This window comes from Corvus hawaiiensis, chromosome 13 (assembly GCF_020740725.1).
Source record: "Corvus hawaiiensis isolate bCorHaw1 chromosome 13, bCorHaw1.pri.cur, whole genome shotgun sequence".
In the NCBI taxonomy this organism is placed as follows: domain Eukaryota; kingdom Metazoa; phylum Chordata; class Aves; order Passeriformes; family Corvidae; genus Corvus; species Corvus hawaiiensis.
Genome location: NC_063225.1, coordinates 11,996,322 through 12,011,812, shown reverse-complemented (window position 1 = coordinate 12,011,812; position 15,491 = coordinate 11,996,322). Strand labels below are relative to the sequence as shown.

Genomic DNA, 15,491 nt, shown 5'->3' with positions numbered 1-15,491 from the left:
GCTGCTTTTCCCAAGGAAATCCCGCTCCTGGCTCTCTCCATAGCCCCGGGAGAACCTCCAGGGCTCTGTTCCTGCTTTTCCATTGTTGCACGGGCTGGGAATTCCGTGGTGTCCCTGGCGATTGTCCCCTTCCAGTGACATTCCCAGCATAAATCCCATCCCAGCATGTTCCAAGGTATCCCGAAATTTCGGAGCAGCTCCGAGGCTCTGGAGCCAAAGTGGGAGAGGCCATCCAAGGAATTCTGAGCCTCTCTTGTCCATCAACATTTCCCATGGGAATGGGTGGCCCTGGGATCACCGACGTTTCCCAGGAAATCTGGGAATTCCAGGGGGATGCGCTGAGATTCCATAAATTCCCGGGTTGGTTTTCCAGGGAAGGAATTGGCTCCTTGCCTTTCTGAAGAGTGGAATGGTTGTGGGGAACATCTGGAATTGGGAATTCCCAAGGATCCTTGGGAATCCTTGGGAATGCTGGGGACTTCCTTGTGGGCGGCTGCACAGTGGGTGGGGCTTTCTCCATCCAGGATTTCACCGGGAAAGATCCCATAAAACCCCCCCAAGGTCCTTGGAATTCTGAGCAACCACTTCCCCCCAGCTTCTGGATTTCCTGGAATTTTCCCGGGAAGTGCTGCCGTTATTAATTCCCGCTTGCCGTTATCCTGGAATGCCTGAGCCTCCGTTCATCCCCAGCATTCCCGGGCTCCAAATCCCAGGATTTTCCCTAATAACTGATGCCAAACTCTGGCTTGGAGATGGGAGAGCAACCGGGAGCTGCCAGCATTCCCTTGGCAAAGCGGGATTCCCGGGAATTCGAGCCCACCCTGCCCATTCCCGGAGTTTTTTCCCAAATATTCTTATCCTTTATAAAGTTTTCCTTGTTCAGCTGAATATTCCCTCTCCAGGAATTCCATCCCGAGCTCTGGCAGTGCCGGAGCCCAAGGAAAAAAGCTGGATTTTCCTGCCAATCCAATAAAAAACTGGGATATTCTTCCGGCAGCTCCCGGAATCAGAAAACTTTGGAGCAAAAGTAGCAAAATCCAGCCCCAAATTTTCATGGAAGTAGAGCCAGGCTTGGGAATCACAGGAAAGCGGCCAGGAACATTCCCAGAGTTCCTTTTTCCAGCTGGGAATCCCAAAGGGTTCAGGCAGGGAAGTTTTTCCCCCCTTTTTTCCCGGATTTTCCCCCTTCCCCCCCCCCAGTTTTCCCCCTTTTTTTCCGCCAGTTTTCCTTTCTTTTTTCCCAGATTTCCCCCCTTTTTTTCCCGGATTCCCCCCCTTTTTTTCCCAGATTTTCCCCCTTTTTTCCCCAGTTTTTCCCCTCTTTCCCCCAGTTTCCCCCCCTGCTGCCGGAGCCTTTGGAATCCTCCCCATCCTGGAGATTTCCCTTCCAAGGAGTTTTTTTTATCCTGGTTTTTCTCCTGGCTCGATTTCATTCCCATTCTTCTTTCCCAAAGTTTTTCTCGTTTTCCCGAGATTTTTCCTGACAAGAATCAAAAGTTTGGATGCTCCAGAAGCTCCAAAGGAAAGGAGGAATCTGAGGCTTGGAATTCCAAGGAAATTCCAAGGAAGTTGCCCTTGGAATTCCAAGGAAAACCTGGATCTTGTAGTCCCTTCTTTGGGACAGTGACATCATTCCTGGCAGGAAAACCTCTCAGGCTCCTAAATCTCCTGGAGAACCTCTCCTGAGGTTCCCATGGAAGCTGGAGCCGGTTGGAAAATTCCCAATATTTTGGAAAATTCCCAATATTTCTTTTTTTCCGTTCTTTCCATTGGAATTTTGAGGTTCTATCCATTGCTCAGAATCTTCTCGCCCAGATTTTTTCACTTCCCTGGGTCCATTCCCTGGGATTGGGATGCTCCAGCAGGAGCCACTCCCAGCTCTTCTCCCTGTTTTCCCAGAGATTTCCCATTCCATGGAATATTTCCCATCATTGGAGAGGTTCTGTTCCTTTTCCAGAGTTTTCATCCGGAAGCTGCAGCTCCTAAACCAAGGAGCCATGGACTGGGATTCTCCAATTTATCCGGCATTCCCATTCCCAAAAATCCTCTGCCTGGGTGCAAAATCCAGGCAAATTAAGAGGAAAACTCATCCCATCCTCTCCGACACTTCCAGATCTTGGAATTCATTGTTGGGAAAACCGAATCCCTTTCCCGAAATTCCCGCCGATTCCAGGCTGCTCTCCATGCCCTTCCTGCTTTCCCTTTCCCATCATTCCAAGCCCAATCCCAGCTTCCCTCTCTGCAGCCGGGAACCGGGAGAAGTTTTCATTCCTTTGGGAATGTGAAACGAGGTCAACGCTCCCCAAAACTTCTCGGCTCTCCTCCCTGCTCCAGGGTTTTTTTTATCCCTGCTTCCCTGCGTTGCTTCTTGGAGCACTCGGAAGTTCCTTCACCTTGGATTCCGTGGTCGGATTCCGCCATTCCCCGCTGCCAGCACTGCGAACGTTCCCGTTAGCTCAGGCATTCCCGTCTATCCAAACATTCCCAGCCTGGATTTTTCCGCGGTGCTGACCTTTCCTACTGACGGATCCCTGTAAATTCCTCCTTTCTATCCCTAGAAATTCCAACACGAGCCTCCTGTCCCTGTCCTGGAGGAGGATTCCAAGGTTTTTCTTGGAATGACGCATCCAGCAGGATGCAGGGAATCGAATCCGGGATATCCTGGTTATCCGTGTCCATCCTGCCGCCCTCTCCTGGGATTTGGATCTTCCCATGGATAGCAAAGGGGCGTCTCCAGCATTCTCAAATCCAATCCTTGAGGAATTCCTGATCTCCCAATTTCCCACCTGGATCTGCTTCCAGGCAGAGGGAGGAGCTGCCAGAAAATTCCCCAAAATTTGCTCCAGGGCCAGGAAATTTCTCGGGAATTTGTCCCACATGAGCACCAGGATCCCGGGATTGGGATGCCATGGGCAGGGAATTCTGTGGGAATGGGAATTTTCCACAGGATCCTTACGGTCCTAAGCCCAAAAATGGCCCTGTCCCAGCTGGAATTCCATCCTTAGGGAGATCCCCCTCTGGAGCTGCCTCTCCTCAGCTCCTGCTCCAACAGCGAATGGGAATCCCAGCTTTGGGTCTGTGGGAAAAGCCTCGGGAATGGCCGGGCTGGGGAGCTTTGGATCCATGGAAAAAGCCTCGGGAATGGCTGGGCTGGGAGGCTTTGGATCCTTAGGAAAAGCCTCAGGAATGGCTGGGCTGGGAGGCTTTGGATCCATGGAAAAAGCCTCGGGAATGGCTGGGCTGAGGAGCTTTGGATCCTTGGGAAAAGCCTCAGGAATTCTGGGCTGGGAGGCTTTGGATCCTTAGGAAAAGCCTCAGGAATTCCGGGCTGGGAGGCTTTGGATCCATGGAAAAAGCCTCAGGAATGGCCGGGCTGAGGAGCTTTGGATCCTTAGGAAAAGCCTCAGGAATGGCCGGGCTGGGAGGCTTTGGATCCTTGGGAAAAGCCTCGGGAATTCCGGGATGGAGAGCAGAATTTTGGGAGGCTGCAGGTGAGGTGGGGCTGGAATACTTTGGAATTTCCATCCTGGCTGGGGTGGGAATGGGATCAAACCATCCCTGCTCCATGTCGGACGCTCCTGGAGCAATTCTGGGAGCAGCTTTCCCAGGATGGGCGAGCTTGGAAGCGCCTCTGGAATCTCCAAATCCGACCCCAAGCGGGAGCAGCGGGAGTGGGGCTGCGGTTGGAATCATTCCACGGCTGGAGCCTTCCCAAGTTCTTGCATTCCCGGTTTATCCTCTGACCACGTGGAATTTGGGGTTTCCAGCCAAATCCTTGCCTTTTTTCCCAGGATTCGGGCATTCCTTCAACATCGACACCAAGAGGCCCCAGATTATCCCGGGATCCAGGGAAGCTTTCTTTGGATACACGGTGCAGCAGCACGACATCGGCGGGAAGAAATGGTGAGTGGGCTCCGGAAAACCGGGAATTTTGGCGGGAATTTCAGCAGGAATTGCACAGATCCACCCCAAACCTGACAATCTCCAAGAAAATTCCCAGTTTGGGGTGGGAATTGCTGTGCCAGGATGAGGCTGATCTTGGACGTGCTGCATGGAAAGGTTTTCCTTCCGAAAAGAGGAATTGCCGGTGGGAGAATGGAATATTGGGAATTTGGGAAGGGCGGGTATGGACGGGGTGTCCTGGCGGCTGCTCCAGGCGGGATCAGGATTCCTTGGAAGCTCTCAGGCTCCACAAGAGCTGCAATTCCATCTGGAATTTGGGTGGGACCATCCCGTTTTTTAGAGTTTCCGTGGAGGAGCTGGGACCTGGAGAAGTGCTCCATGGGGAATATCCATGGGGAATATCCATGGGGAATGTGGGATGAGCCTGGGATTGGCTCTGGTCTGGGATTTGATGCGTTTGGCTGATCCCAGGGGATCCCAGAGCTGATCCCAGAGCTGATCCCGAGGCTGATCCCAGAGCTGATCCCAGAGCTGATCCCAGAGCTGATCCCTGGGGGATCCCAGGGGGATCCCAGAGCTGATCCCAGGGGATCCCAGGGCTGATCCCAGGGGATCCCAGGGCTGATCCCGAGGCTGATCCCGAGGCTGATCCCAGAGCTGATCCCTGGGGGATCCCAGGGGGATCCCAGAGCTGATCCCAGGGGATCCCAGGGCTGATCCCAGAGCTGATCCCAGGGGATCCCAGGGCTGATCTCAAGGCTGATCCCGAGGCTGATCCCAGAGCTGATCCCTGGGGGATCCCAGGGGGATCCCAGGGCTGATCCCAGGGAATCCTGCCCAGATGTTGCCCAAGACCTTTGGTGCATTCCAGGAGCACATCTGGATGCTCCGAAGCCCCTGGAATTCCCTGGAATTCCGGATCTGTCCCCCAGGGGGATGATGCCGGGCTTAATCCCATAATGAACGCAATGGATACTCCCGGAATTCCGGAATCCGACCTTTTCCGCCCTGCTGGGGGTCCCATGCCGTATCCCAAAGCTGACATTCCTGTTCCATGGAAGTTTGGGAGTTCTCTCTTTCCATGGCTCCCAGTCCTGTTTTCCACCAGGATCGGGGCTTTTTCCCAACGGGAATTGTGCATCCTATGCAAGGGGTGATGCCTTGGGATCAACGGCTCTGCATAAAAGTTGGGAATTCAGTGTTTCCCGGGATTTCCGAGCTCTCTGAGGGAAACTACTGGAAAAGCCCAATGTTGGGAATATTCCCATCCCGGTTTTATCCCTAGGAGCTGTTCCCAGCTCCATCCCAGCAGAGGGGCTGCAATTCCTGGGATATTTGGGATCTCTTATCCCATTTTTCCATGCCTCACTACTGATGGGGTGGCCAAGGGCTGGATTCCCTGGAAAACGGGAATTTTTTCCTGCTTTCCTGAGCAAGACACTGGAGCAAAGACCAACTCTGGCTGATTTTCCCAACTTTTCCCGCCAACTTTTCCCAACTTTTCCCACCACCATCCACAGGATCCACCTTTAGCTTGTCCTTCTGTTGGTTCCCTCTGCTTGGAAAAATGGAATTTTTCCAGCGGGATCCTATGGATGGACACGGACATAAAAACTCCGGACAGCGCCGTTGGAATCTGTGATTAAGCGGGAAAAAATTCCGAGGAAAAACGTGGATGCAGCTAAAAAATGGAGGCAGCAACTCAAAGGAGAAATGTGGGAGCAACCAAAACCTCTGGAATAAAAACCATGGATGTGCAGAGGGAGCTGGATAATAATTCCGGGAGCTGGATAATAATTCCAGGAGCTTGGTAAAAATTCCAGGAGCTGGATAACAATTCCAGGATCTGGATAATAATTCCAGGAGCTGGATAATAATTCCAGGAGCTGGCGGGACACGGAAGGAACGGGAATGTTTTGAGACCCCAGTTCCTGGTGAGCATCTTCCAATCGCATCCCAAAGAATTGCCCCAAATCCATTGGAATTCGGCAGACTCCGTGGTTCTCTGAGAATCCCAGCCATGGGATCCAGCTGCCAAATTCCAAGCGTGGAATCCCAGGATTTTGGCACCTCTCCTTCAGTCTGAGCCTTTCCATGCTGCTTTTGCCTGCTGGGAATTGTTTGGGAATGGATTCCAAGGATGTGGGGTTGGTATTTTTTTCCATAGATTTATAAAGGAATATTGGAGCGGATCCAAACAGTTCGGATTCTCCAGGTGTTTGTTTAAAGCTGGGAATTGTTCCCCCTTTTCCAAACCTTTCAAGGAACCAGCCAGCCTCACAGGTGGGGGCTGGAATTGCATCCCAGAGAGCAGCGGAAAATCCGGGAGCAAATCCATGAGGGAAGAATTCAGGTTATTCAACTCCGGGGGGGTGGGGGGGAAATTCCACGTGAATTTTTAAGGCTGGAAAAGCTCCTCCATGTGGGATTTGACTTGTGAGGGGTTTCCAGGCCTCCTTCTCCGCACTTTTTTCCCTCTTTTCCATGGAGCTGGAGGTGCCTCCTCCAGGTGGGAATGGAAAAGATGATGACAGGTGCCTGGAATTCATCCCAAAAATCACCGGAGCTCTGTGGAATTCCAGCTTCCCAGGCCTGGAGCACTCCCAGAGCAGGCAGGGAAAGGGAGACCTGGAATTGTGGGATCAGAGCATTCCCAGTGTCCAAGCTGGGGATTTTTGGGGAAAATGGGAATTCCCTGCGTTGCTGTGTTTGGGATAAAATGACCTGGAAGGAATTTTGGGATAAGGAGAGGGAATTCCTGGGAGGACAGAGGGCATTTGGGGGGATTTAAGGTTGAATCCCAAATCCAGGCAGGTTAGACGCTGTGGATGGATTTATTTGGGAAAAAGGAGCAAAGAATTCCCACAAATGTGGGATTCGTATCCCTAAAAAACATGGAAGCTCCCATGGGAACAGGAGCTCTTCCCATGGAGCTCCTGGATGTTGGCGGCCAACACAACCTGGAATCTCATGGAATTTGGGGAAAAACATTCCTAGAGGTCCAAGAGCAGGGAAAAAAGGGAAAAAATTCTCTTCATCTTTCACCTCCCCCTTCCAAGTGCTTGTCCCGGTTGCTTCCCGTCATTCCAGGAGCTGTGGAATCCTGGCGAGGGGCACCCAGAGCCCCATTCCCGGAGTTTTTGGGATGCTGGATGCTTCTGGGAAGTTCTTTCCCTATCCCAAGCTTATATCCCAAAACTTCTCCCTGGGAGCACCCCAGAGCTCCTTTTCCAAGAAATCCTGGCGAGAAGCACCCAGAGCCCCATTCCCAGATTTTTTGGGATGCTGGATGCTCCTGGGGAGTTCTTTCCCTATCCCAAGCTCGTATCTCAAAGGGAAGTTCTGATCCCAAAACTCCTTTTCCAAGGAATCCTGGCGAGGGGCCCCCAGAGCCCCATTCCCGCGGCTGCTCCGGGCACAGATGTGACATTCCCAGTCGGAGCCCGGCTGGAGAGGGGAATAAAAAGAGGGGAAAAAAAGAGGGAGAAATCCTGCGGCTGGATTGAAAGCCAGAGTTGTGCTGATCTGGAAAAACACTTCCAGGGATCGCTGCTCCCGACTCCCGCCAGAGGTTTCTTGGCTGGAATTCTCCGTGGCTTGGCCGCCGCCCGAGCGCTCGGAATATTTGGGTGGAAGGGTAGGAAGTGCAGAGAATTCCATAATGTCTGCTCCCAGCCCTCCCTCCCAGCCCTGGGTGCAGGATCCCACCCTATCTCTGGTTTTTTGGGGGATTTTCCCTCTTTTTGGCTTCGTTTTCAAGAAAATCCTGGCTTGGTTTGGGTCATTCCAGCCCTGCTTCCAGAGGTTGCTCCGAGCTGGATTTGAACATTCCAGGGATGGGGTGGCAAGAAATCTGGGAATCAATGGTGCTTCCAAAAGGGAAGGGTTTGTTTGGGATGGAAATGGAAAACTGGGAAGAGTCGCCTGGAGAAAACTGGGATCACAGTTTTCTTGGGAATCTCCAGAGGGGAGCTGGAGATCCCACGAGAGCCTATGGATACGTGCGGATCCCGAACGGCTCCATGGAAAATTCTGGCTGATCCAAGAACCATGGGCAGGCGTCACCTGTAAACACCTCTTTAACATCCCGAAAACCAGGAAAAAATGACGCCGGGAAAAACAGGAATGTGGCATTCCTGCTGCCCACGGTATTCCAGGGTTCCTCGGGCTGCCTTTGCTCCCAGAATCCGCTGTTTCCATGCATTTGGGGTCCGGTCATGGATTTGTCACTGCTGGAGCTGCAGCAGCGCCGCCTGGCCCCATAGCCCAGGAAATTGGGAATAACCATTCCCGGCTGGATGAGGAGCAGCTGGAAAAGGCTGGGAGCGTTTAGGTTTGGTTTTTCAAGGGAAGAGGGGAAAACCCTGGGAAGGCTTGGAAAAACAACAGCTGGGGTGATCCGGGGGATTGGGGCACGGGAATGGCAGGAGGGGACAGGGATCGGGACAGGGATCAGGATAGGGATCGGGATAGGGATCGGGATTGGGACAGGGATCGGGACAGAGACTGGGATAGGGACAGGGATTGGGACAGGGATCAGGATTGGGATTGGGACAGGGATCGGGACAGGGATTGAGGAAGGGATTGGGATCAGGACAGGGATCGAGATCGGGACTGGGATCAGAACAGGGATCGGGACAGGGACAGGGATTGGGATCGGGATTGGCATCGGGACAGGGATTGGGACAGGGATCAGGATTGGGATTGGGACAGGGATTGGGACAGGGATTGAAGAAGGGATTGGGATCAGGACAGGGATCGGGACAGGGACAGGGACAGGGATCGGGAAAGAGACAGGGACAGGGATTGGGAAAGGGATTGGGACAGGGATCGGGACAGGGACAGGGATTGGGATGGGGACAAGGGACAGGGATTGGAATCGGGACAGGGATCAGGACAGGGATCGGGACAAGGCTCAAGTCCAGGATCTAGGCCTGGAATGGGATGAGCTTTAAGGTCTTTCCCACCCAAACCATTCCATAATTCCCTGATTTTGTAGGGTTTGAGCCTTTCTCAGCCTGCAGATGTGGACACAACCATCCCATTCCCAGGCTGGAGAGAAAACTGGGAATCAGGACCCAGCACTGGGCTTTGCTGGAGCTCCTGGGATATTCTCACTTTTCCTCTTCTGATTTTTTTTTTTGGGATGCAAGTTAAGGATCCATCCTCAGACTGCTCGGGGCAGCCTGAGCTTTTCCTGCTTCATCCCTGTTTTATTCCCCTTTTGCTTTGCCGGGAGCAGGGAAAGGAGAGGAAGGCGAGGCAGGAATGGTTCGGTTCCGATTTTCTTCCAAAGCCTCATTTTTTCCCTCTTGGTAATCCAGGGAAAAATAGGGAAATTTGGGATCATCCCAAGGTGTGCGGAGGGGGAAAGCTTGGAAAAAGCCGGGAATGTCTCCCTTCTATGGCGGGATGCTCCAGTTGGTTTGGGATGATCGGGATTATTTGGATATTCTGGGTGATTTGGGATAACCCATCCCAAATCCCTGATTTTTTTTAAGGAGAAATCCAGGGTTTCAAGCTGCAGTTTCCAAGGAAAGGAAGAGTGGAGCAGCATCCCTAAAAACACCTTCCAAACAGCTGGAAAAGCCTTTTCCCGAGCTGCCAAGTTTCCATGAGGATTTGCCAGCTCCAGCTGATGAATCATTCCCAGTTAACTGAAAAGGGAAAACAATTCCATTGTTTTTTGGGAGACAAGAATTTCAGCTCCGGGAGCTCCACAGCCCCTTCGGATTCGTGGCAAAAGCTGGGAATGTTTGGGTTTCCTTTGAGCTCCCGGAATTGGGGAATGGCTGGGTTTGCCTCGTCATCCCGAAGGAATGATCCGACCCCCAATCCGCTGGTTTTTTGGGAATATTTAGGAGTGGGTGGTGTGATCGTGTTAATACGGGAATATCAATTAATGGAAAAGTCTCCAAGAGGATTTCTGCAGGAGGGGGGGCGCATCCAGGTGGAGCTGCTCCGAGACGTTCATTACATTCCATTTATCCGAAATTCTTTGGGAATTGGGAGTTACGCCAGGAGAGCCTCGTTTTCCCAGGTGCCTCCACCTTTATTCCTCCTCATCCTCAAGGTTTTTCCATCCCCCTTCCCCATCTTCCAGCTTTTCCCTCCTCTCCACATCCACACGGACAGTGTGGGAGAGCCTCAGGAAAACCAGCAAATTCCCAGAAAATCCCAGATTTCCCTGAGCTCCTGGATGCTGTCGAGGACAGCTCCAGCTGGGGACGATTTTCCCATCCCAAATCCCCACATTAACACTCAAGCCGTAAGACAGGAAGCGTTTCCATGAGAATCCTTGGATTCGGGAGCTTTTCCTTGGGTGAGCGGTTCCGCTTGGGAGCGCTGGGATCAAAGAATGCGATGTTTGTCCTTGGAGGAGCAGCATTTTTAAGGGATGACCATTCCCGGTCTAACCGGGAACATCTGTGCCGGTGGCTTTTCCAGCTGCTGGGAAGGGCCCTGTGGAACAAAAGAGCTCCTGTTTATCCGGAGATCCAGACTCGGACGGTTGCATCCATAGGATTTTTGGGAAGCTACCAAAAAAAGAATCCCGTTTCTTTTGGGAGCGGGAGTTGCCAACAACTCGTGGCGCTGAGGATTTTTGGGATAGCCTGGAAGGAAGAGCCGGATTCCTCTGGTCCTGCGCTCTTCCTGCTTTGGGTTGCTGGGTCGAAGTGTTGTGGTCATGGAAAAGTGGGAAAAATGTTTGGATGGCCCAGAAATATCCGGCTGGAAGCTGGAATCCTTGCTGGGGGAATGGGATTTCGCAGCTCCCTTCTTTTGGAGAGCAGGGAAATTCTCGATGTCCACCAGAGATCCCAAGGTTCGGCTCCCGGTGTTTGGAACAGCCCCGGCTTGGAGAGAATTCCCTTTTCCAGGGTTTTCCTGGGAAAAATTCCTTCCCAACGTCCTCACCCACCACTGGAGATCCCGATGTTCGGCTCAGAGCTGTTCACAGCAACTCCGGGTTGGAGCAAATGCCCTTTTCCAGGCTTTTGGTGGGCAAAATTCCTTGTGGATCCCAGGGGGATTTGCTGGAAGTGCTCTACCAGCTCCTTGCTTTTCCTTCTGGTTCTGCTGGATCCCTGCATCCACATCCATGTCCTGGAGACGCTCTCGGAATGAAGTGGGAGGTGCCCATGGAAGGGGTTGGGATGAGATGATTCTTAAGGCCCCTTCCATCCCAAACCATTCCATGATCCTATGGAAAGGCTCCTCCACAGGCAGCCGGAAGAAGGGCCAATCCATGGGCACCGCAGCTGATTCCGAGGGATTTGGTGCCATCCTGGAGCTGGTGCCCTGCTCCTCCCTGTGCTTCCAGACGGGCTCGGAGCCCTCCCTCCCTGCCAGGAATCTGTTCCTTGCAGCCGATGGGCACCAATTCCATAATTCCCGGCGGCAGGGAGTCACATTCCCAGCTTTTTGCTGCTCCAGCAGGAAGGGAAGGAGAAGTTGTCCTTGGGACCATGACTGAGGTTGGGACACTCTCCTGCCACTCCCAACCACAAGCAGGGAATTGGGGCCGAGGAATCCTTTTTCCCAGGGGGATTCCCGTTCTCCAGGCGCTGACGGATCCGTGTTTTCCGCAGGCTGGTGGTGGGAGCTCCGTATGAATCCAATGGGCAGCAGAAGACGGGAGACGTCTACAAGTGTCCGGTGCCGAGTGACGGCCACAGCAACTGCACCAAGCTCAACCTGGGTACGGCCCCTTCCCAAATCCCAAATGATCCCTGGAAGTGCTGGATTGGGTATCGGGAAGGAATTCCTCCCTGCGAGGGTGGGGAAGGACGAATGGAATTCCCAGAGAAGCTGTGGCCGCCCCTGGAAGTGTCCAAGGCCACGCTGGAGCAGCCTGGGATGGTGGAAGGGGTCCCTGCCCATGGAATGGGGTGGGACGGGCTTTAGAGTTCCTTCCATCCCAAATCATTCCATGATTCCCAGTTTGCTTCCCAGGCAGACAGCAAAGGGGGAGCTCTGGCTCACGGGGAGCTGCTTTTCCCAGAGAAATGGTCGGATCAGGGATTTGGGATGCGGCTCAGTGACATTTAGGATTGACAGGGCTGCCCTGGGGGCTGTTTCTGCTTTCTGGGCTGTGCCACGGAGAAAACAGGGATGCACAGGGATGGATCAGCCACCGGCCCGGGAATATGGGATGAGGCGCTGAGCCCTCCAAGGGATTTCCTCCTCTCCCAGCCTCATTCCCCAAACAATTTTCCTTCCTTAGTTGTTCATCTAGGAAAAAACCCAATCCTCACCTCACCAACCACTTCCAAAAATGCCCCAAACCCGGAGTTCCACCGGCAGAGGCTCCTCTGGCACAACTCCCGGTCGCTCCGGAGATGCCAGGGAGCGCTCCCGATCTGCCGGGAGCTGTGCCCGATGCCACCCTCTCTCCCAAGGGCGGGTGACGCTGTCCAACGTCTCGGAGCGCAAGGACAACATGCGCCTGGGCCTGAGCCTGGCCACCAACCCCCGGGACAGCAGCTTCCTGGTGAGCAGCGGGAATGCGGGGCGGGAACGTGGGAATGTGGGAATGTGGAGCGGGAATGTGGGAATGGGCAGCGGGAATGGGCACCGGGACGTCAAGGGGTGAGAGGCTCCTCTCTGGGGGTTTTGTTTGTGTGATGGAGGGAGATCGATGCGGGTTTAAGGGTGAGGCACGATAAAATCGAGTAAGTTATGATGAAATGAACTGAAGTAAAAATAAAGTAAAAGAATGTAAAAGAACCAAAATAAATTAAAAATGGAATGGAATGGAATGGAATGGAATGGAATGGAATGAAATAAAGTAAAAGGAAATAAAATTATGTAAAATTACATAAAGTAAAATGAACTAAAGTAAAATGAAATAAAATTACATAAAACGAAATAAAATAAAATAAAGTAAAATGAAATAAAATAAAATAAAGTAAAATGAAATTAAATAAATAAAAATTAAAATAAAATAAAATAAAGTAAAATGAAATGAAATGAAATAAAAAATGAAATGAAATGAAATAAAATAATGTAAAATAAATAAAGAAGAAAGTAGAATAAAATAAATGTAAAATAAAATAAAAAGAAAATAAAAATTAAACTAAATTAAGTTAAATTAATTAAAGTAAAATAAAATAAAATAGAAAGTAGAATAAAAGAAAATAAATATAAAAGAAAATAAAAAGAAAATAAAAATAAATTAAATTCAATTAATTAAAATAAAATAAAAATAAAATAAAAAAATTAAAAATAAAAAAGAAAATAAAAGAAAATAAAGATAAAATAAAAAGAAAATAAAAAATAAATTCAATTAATTAAAATAAAACATAAATAAAATAAATAGAAAATAAAAATAAATAAAAATAAAAACATAAAATAAAATAAATAGAAAATAGAAATAAAATAAAAATTAGAAAAAATACAATAAAATAAATTGAAAATAAAATAAAATAAAATAAAATTAAATTAAATTAAATTAAATTAAAGAAAAGTCGGGCTTTGATGATCCTGTCGGTCCTTTCCAGCTCAGGACAATTGGTGATTCCCTCGTTATATTTCCATTACATGGATTTAACTGATTCCAAGAGCACACGATGGGAGCTGCCCTGCGCTCCTCGATCGCAGCCCTTACGGGAGCAGCTCCTGGATGGCTCCGGCTCTGTCGGAACGCCGGGAATTACGGACACCCCCTCGCAGCGCTTCGTTTGCCCTTCCTTCGTTTCTTTGCACAGCATTTCTCGTTTATTCCCTCAGTCGCTCGTTTGCTGGGGAGTCTCCGTCCCTGGAAGTGTCCGACACCAGTTTGGGCGACCCTCGGAACACCCTGACCTCTGCAGTGTTTGCCTGCCCTTGGCCAGGGCTGGAACGCGTTCTTCCAGCTCCATTCCAACCCAACCCGTTCCATAATTCCATGATTCCCTGTTTCACGCACCGCCTCACGCGTTCCGTGGGGAAAAGCTGCCAACACATCCATGGAAAAGGGGTCGTTTCATCCCATTCCTGCTTTTTCCCGTCCCCGCCAGGCCTGCAGCCCCCTGTGGTCCCACGAGTGCGGCAGCTCCTACTACACCACGGGAATGTGCTCCCGAGTCAACTCCAACTTCCGCTTCTCCAGGACTGTGGCTCCGGCTCTGCAGAGTGAGGACCGATGATCCCAGCTCCGATCCCTGCTCCAATCCCGGCTCCAGTCCTGGCTCCAATCCCTGCTCCAATCCCGGCTCCAATCCCAGCTCCAATCCCGGCTCCGATCCCTGCTCCAATCCTGGCTCCAATCCCAGCTCCAATCCCAGCTCCGATCCCAGCTCCGATCCCTGCTCCAATCCCAGCTCCAATCCCGACTCTGATCCCTGCTCCAATCCCGGCTCCAATCCCAGCTCCGATCCCAGCTCCAATCCCTGCTCCAATCCCAGCTCCAATCCCAGCTCCAATCCTGACTCCAATCCCAGCTCCGATCCCTGCTCCAATCCCGGCTCCAGTCCCTGCTCCAATCCCAGCTCCAATCCTGGCTCCAATCCCGGCTCCGATCCCAGCTCCGATCCCAGCTCCAATCCCAGCTCCGATCCCAGCTCCAATCCCAGCTCCCGTCCCTGCTCCAATCCCAGCTCCGATCCCTGCTCCAATCCCAGCTCCAATCCCAGCTCCAATCCCAGCTCCGATCCCTGCTCCAATCCCGGCTCCAGTCCCTGCTCCAATCCCAGCTCCAGTCCCTGCTCCAATCCCAGCTCCAATCCCAGCTCCAATCCCAGCTCCAGTCCCTGCTCCAATCCCAGCTCCAATCCCAGCTCCAATCCCAGCTCCAGTCCCTGCTCCAATCCCAGCTCCAATCCCAGCTCCCATCCCACCTCTGGAATCAGAGGGAATCTCTGTTCACAACCCCAGGGAGAACACAAAGCGCTGTCACTGCTCAGAGGAAGCGATTCCAAAGGGTTCCACACATCTGGGAATGATTTTCCTTGTGATTGACACCTCGGGAAGACAAAAACACCTTCTTCTTCCCGAGCCTGGAATCCACCATCCCGAATATTTTATCAGCAGAGCTAAGGAGGGAAATAGGGAAAGAATTCTGAGCTTGGCTGCACGAAACAAAGCCCTCACTTACTGCAAGTTAAATACCTTGGAATTTGGGAATTTGGAGCCAGGATTTTATTCTGGAGGGTTTAAATGAAGTTTCCTGGATTTCCTGGAGCTGGAAAGGATTGCCAGAAGCCTGTCCTGCTCCTGGAAGCTCCTCATCCCATGGCATGTGATTCCCCAGCTCCAGCACCCTTCTGGTGTTGGTTAATTCCCAGGGCAGAGAGATGGGTTTGGAAAAATGGGATTTTGGAGGGATTGAGGCAGGAAAGGCAGGGCCCATCACCAAATTCCCAGGGCATAAGGAGGGCCTTGGGAAAATGGGATTTTCAGGATCAAGGCAGGAAAGGCATCACCAAATTCCCAGTGTCGCTTCCCTCGTTATGTTCCAGCCCTTCCTGCAAAGGACATTTGGGATTTTAGGGAATTTTAGGAAGTGTTCGTTTAGTGGGATGCAGGGTCAGCTGCTCTCCCTTATTCCCAGGATGGGATGGAGATGGAGGCACACAGAGGATCCCAGTGATCCAGGAGTGACTCCA

The 15,491-nt window shown here is 51.5% G+C and overlaps 1 protein-coding gene across 3 annotated transcripts in view; it reads left to right on the top strand.

Annotated features, from left to right (window-relative positions):
* The window catches only part of ITGA11 (integrin subunit alpha 11), a 41,824-nt gene that overhangs the window by 2,992 nt on the left and 23,341 nt on the right, over positions 1-15,491 (top strand). For all 3 annotated transcript variants that reach the window (XM_048317736.1, XM_048317735.1, XM_048317737.1), the window contains 4 exons: positions 3,792-3,903; positions 11,496-11,605; positions 12,306-12,397; positions 13,905-14,019. In XM_048317736.1, coding sequence (XP_048173693.1) covers positions 3,792-3,903; positions 11,496-11,605; positions 12,306-12,397; positions 13,905-14,019 — 429 coding nt within the window. The remainder of the gene's footprint in view (positions 1-3,791; positions 3,904-11,495; positions 11,606-12,305; positions 12,398-13,904; positions 14,020-15,491) is intronic.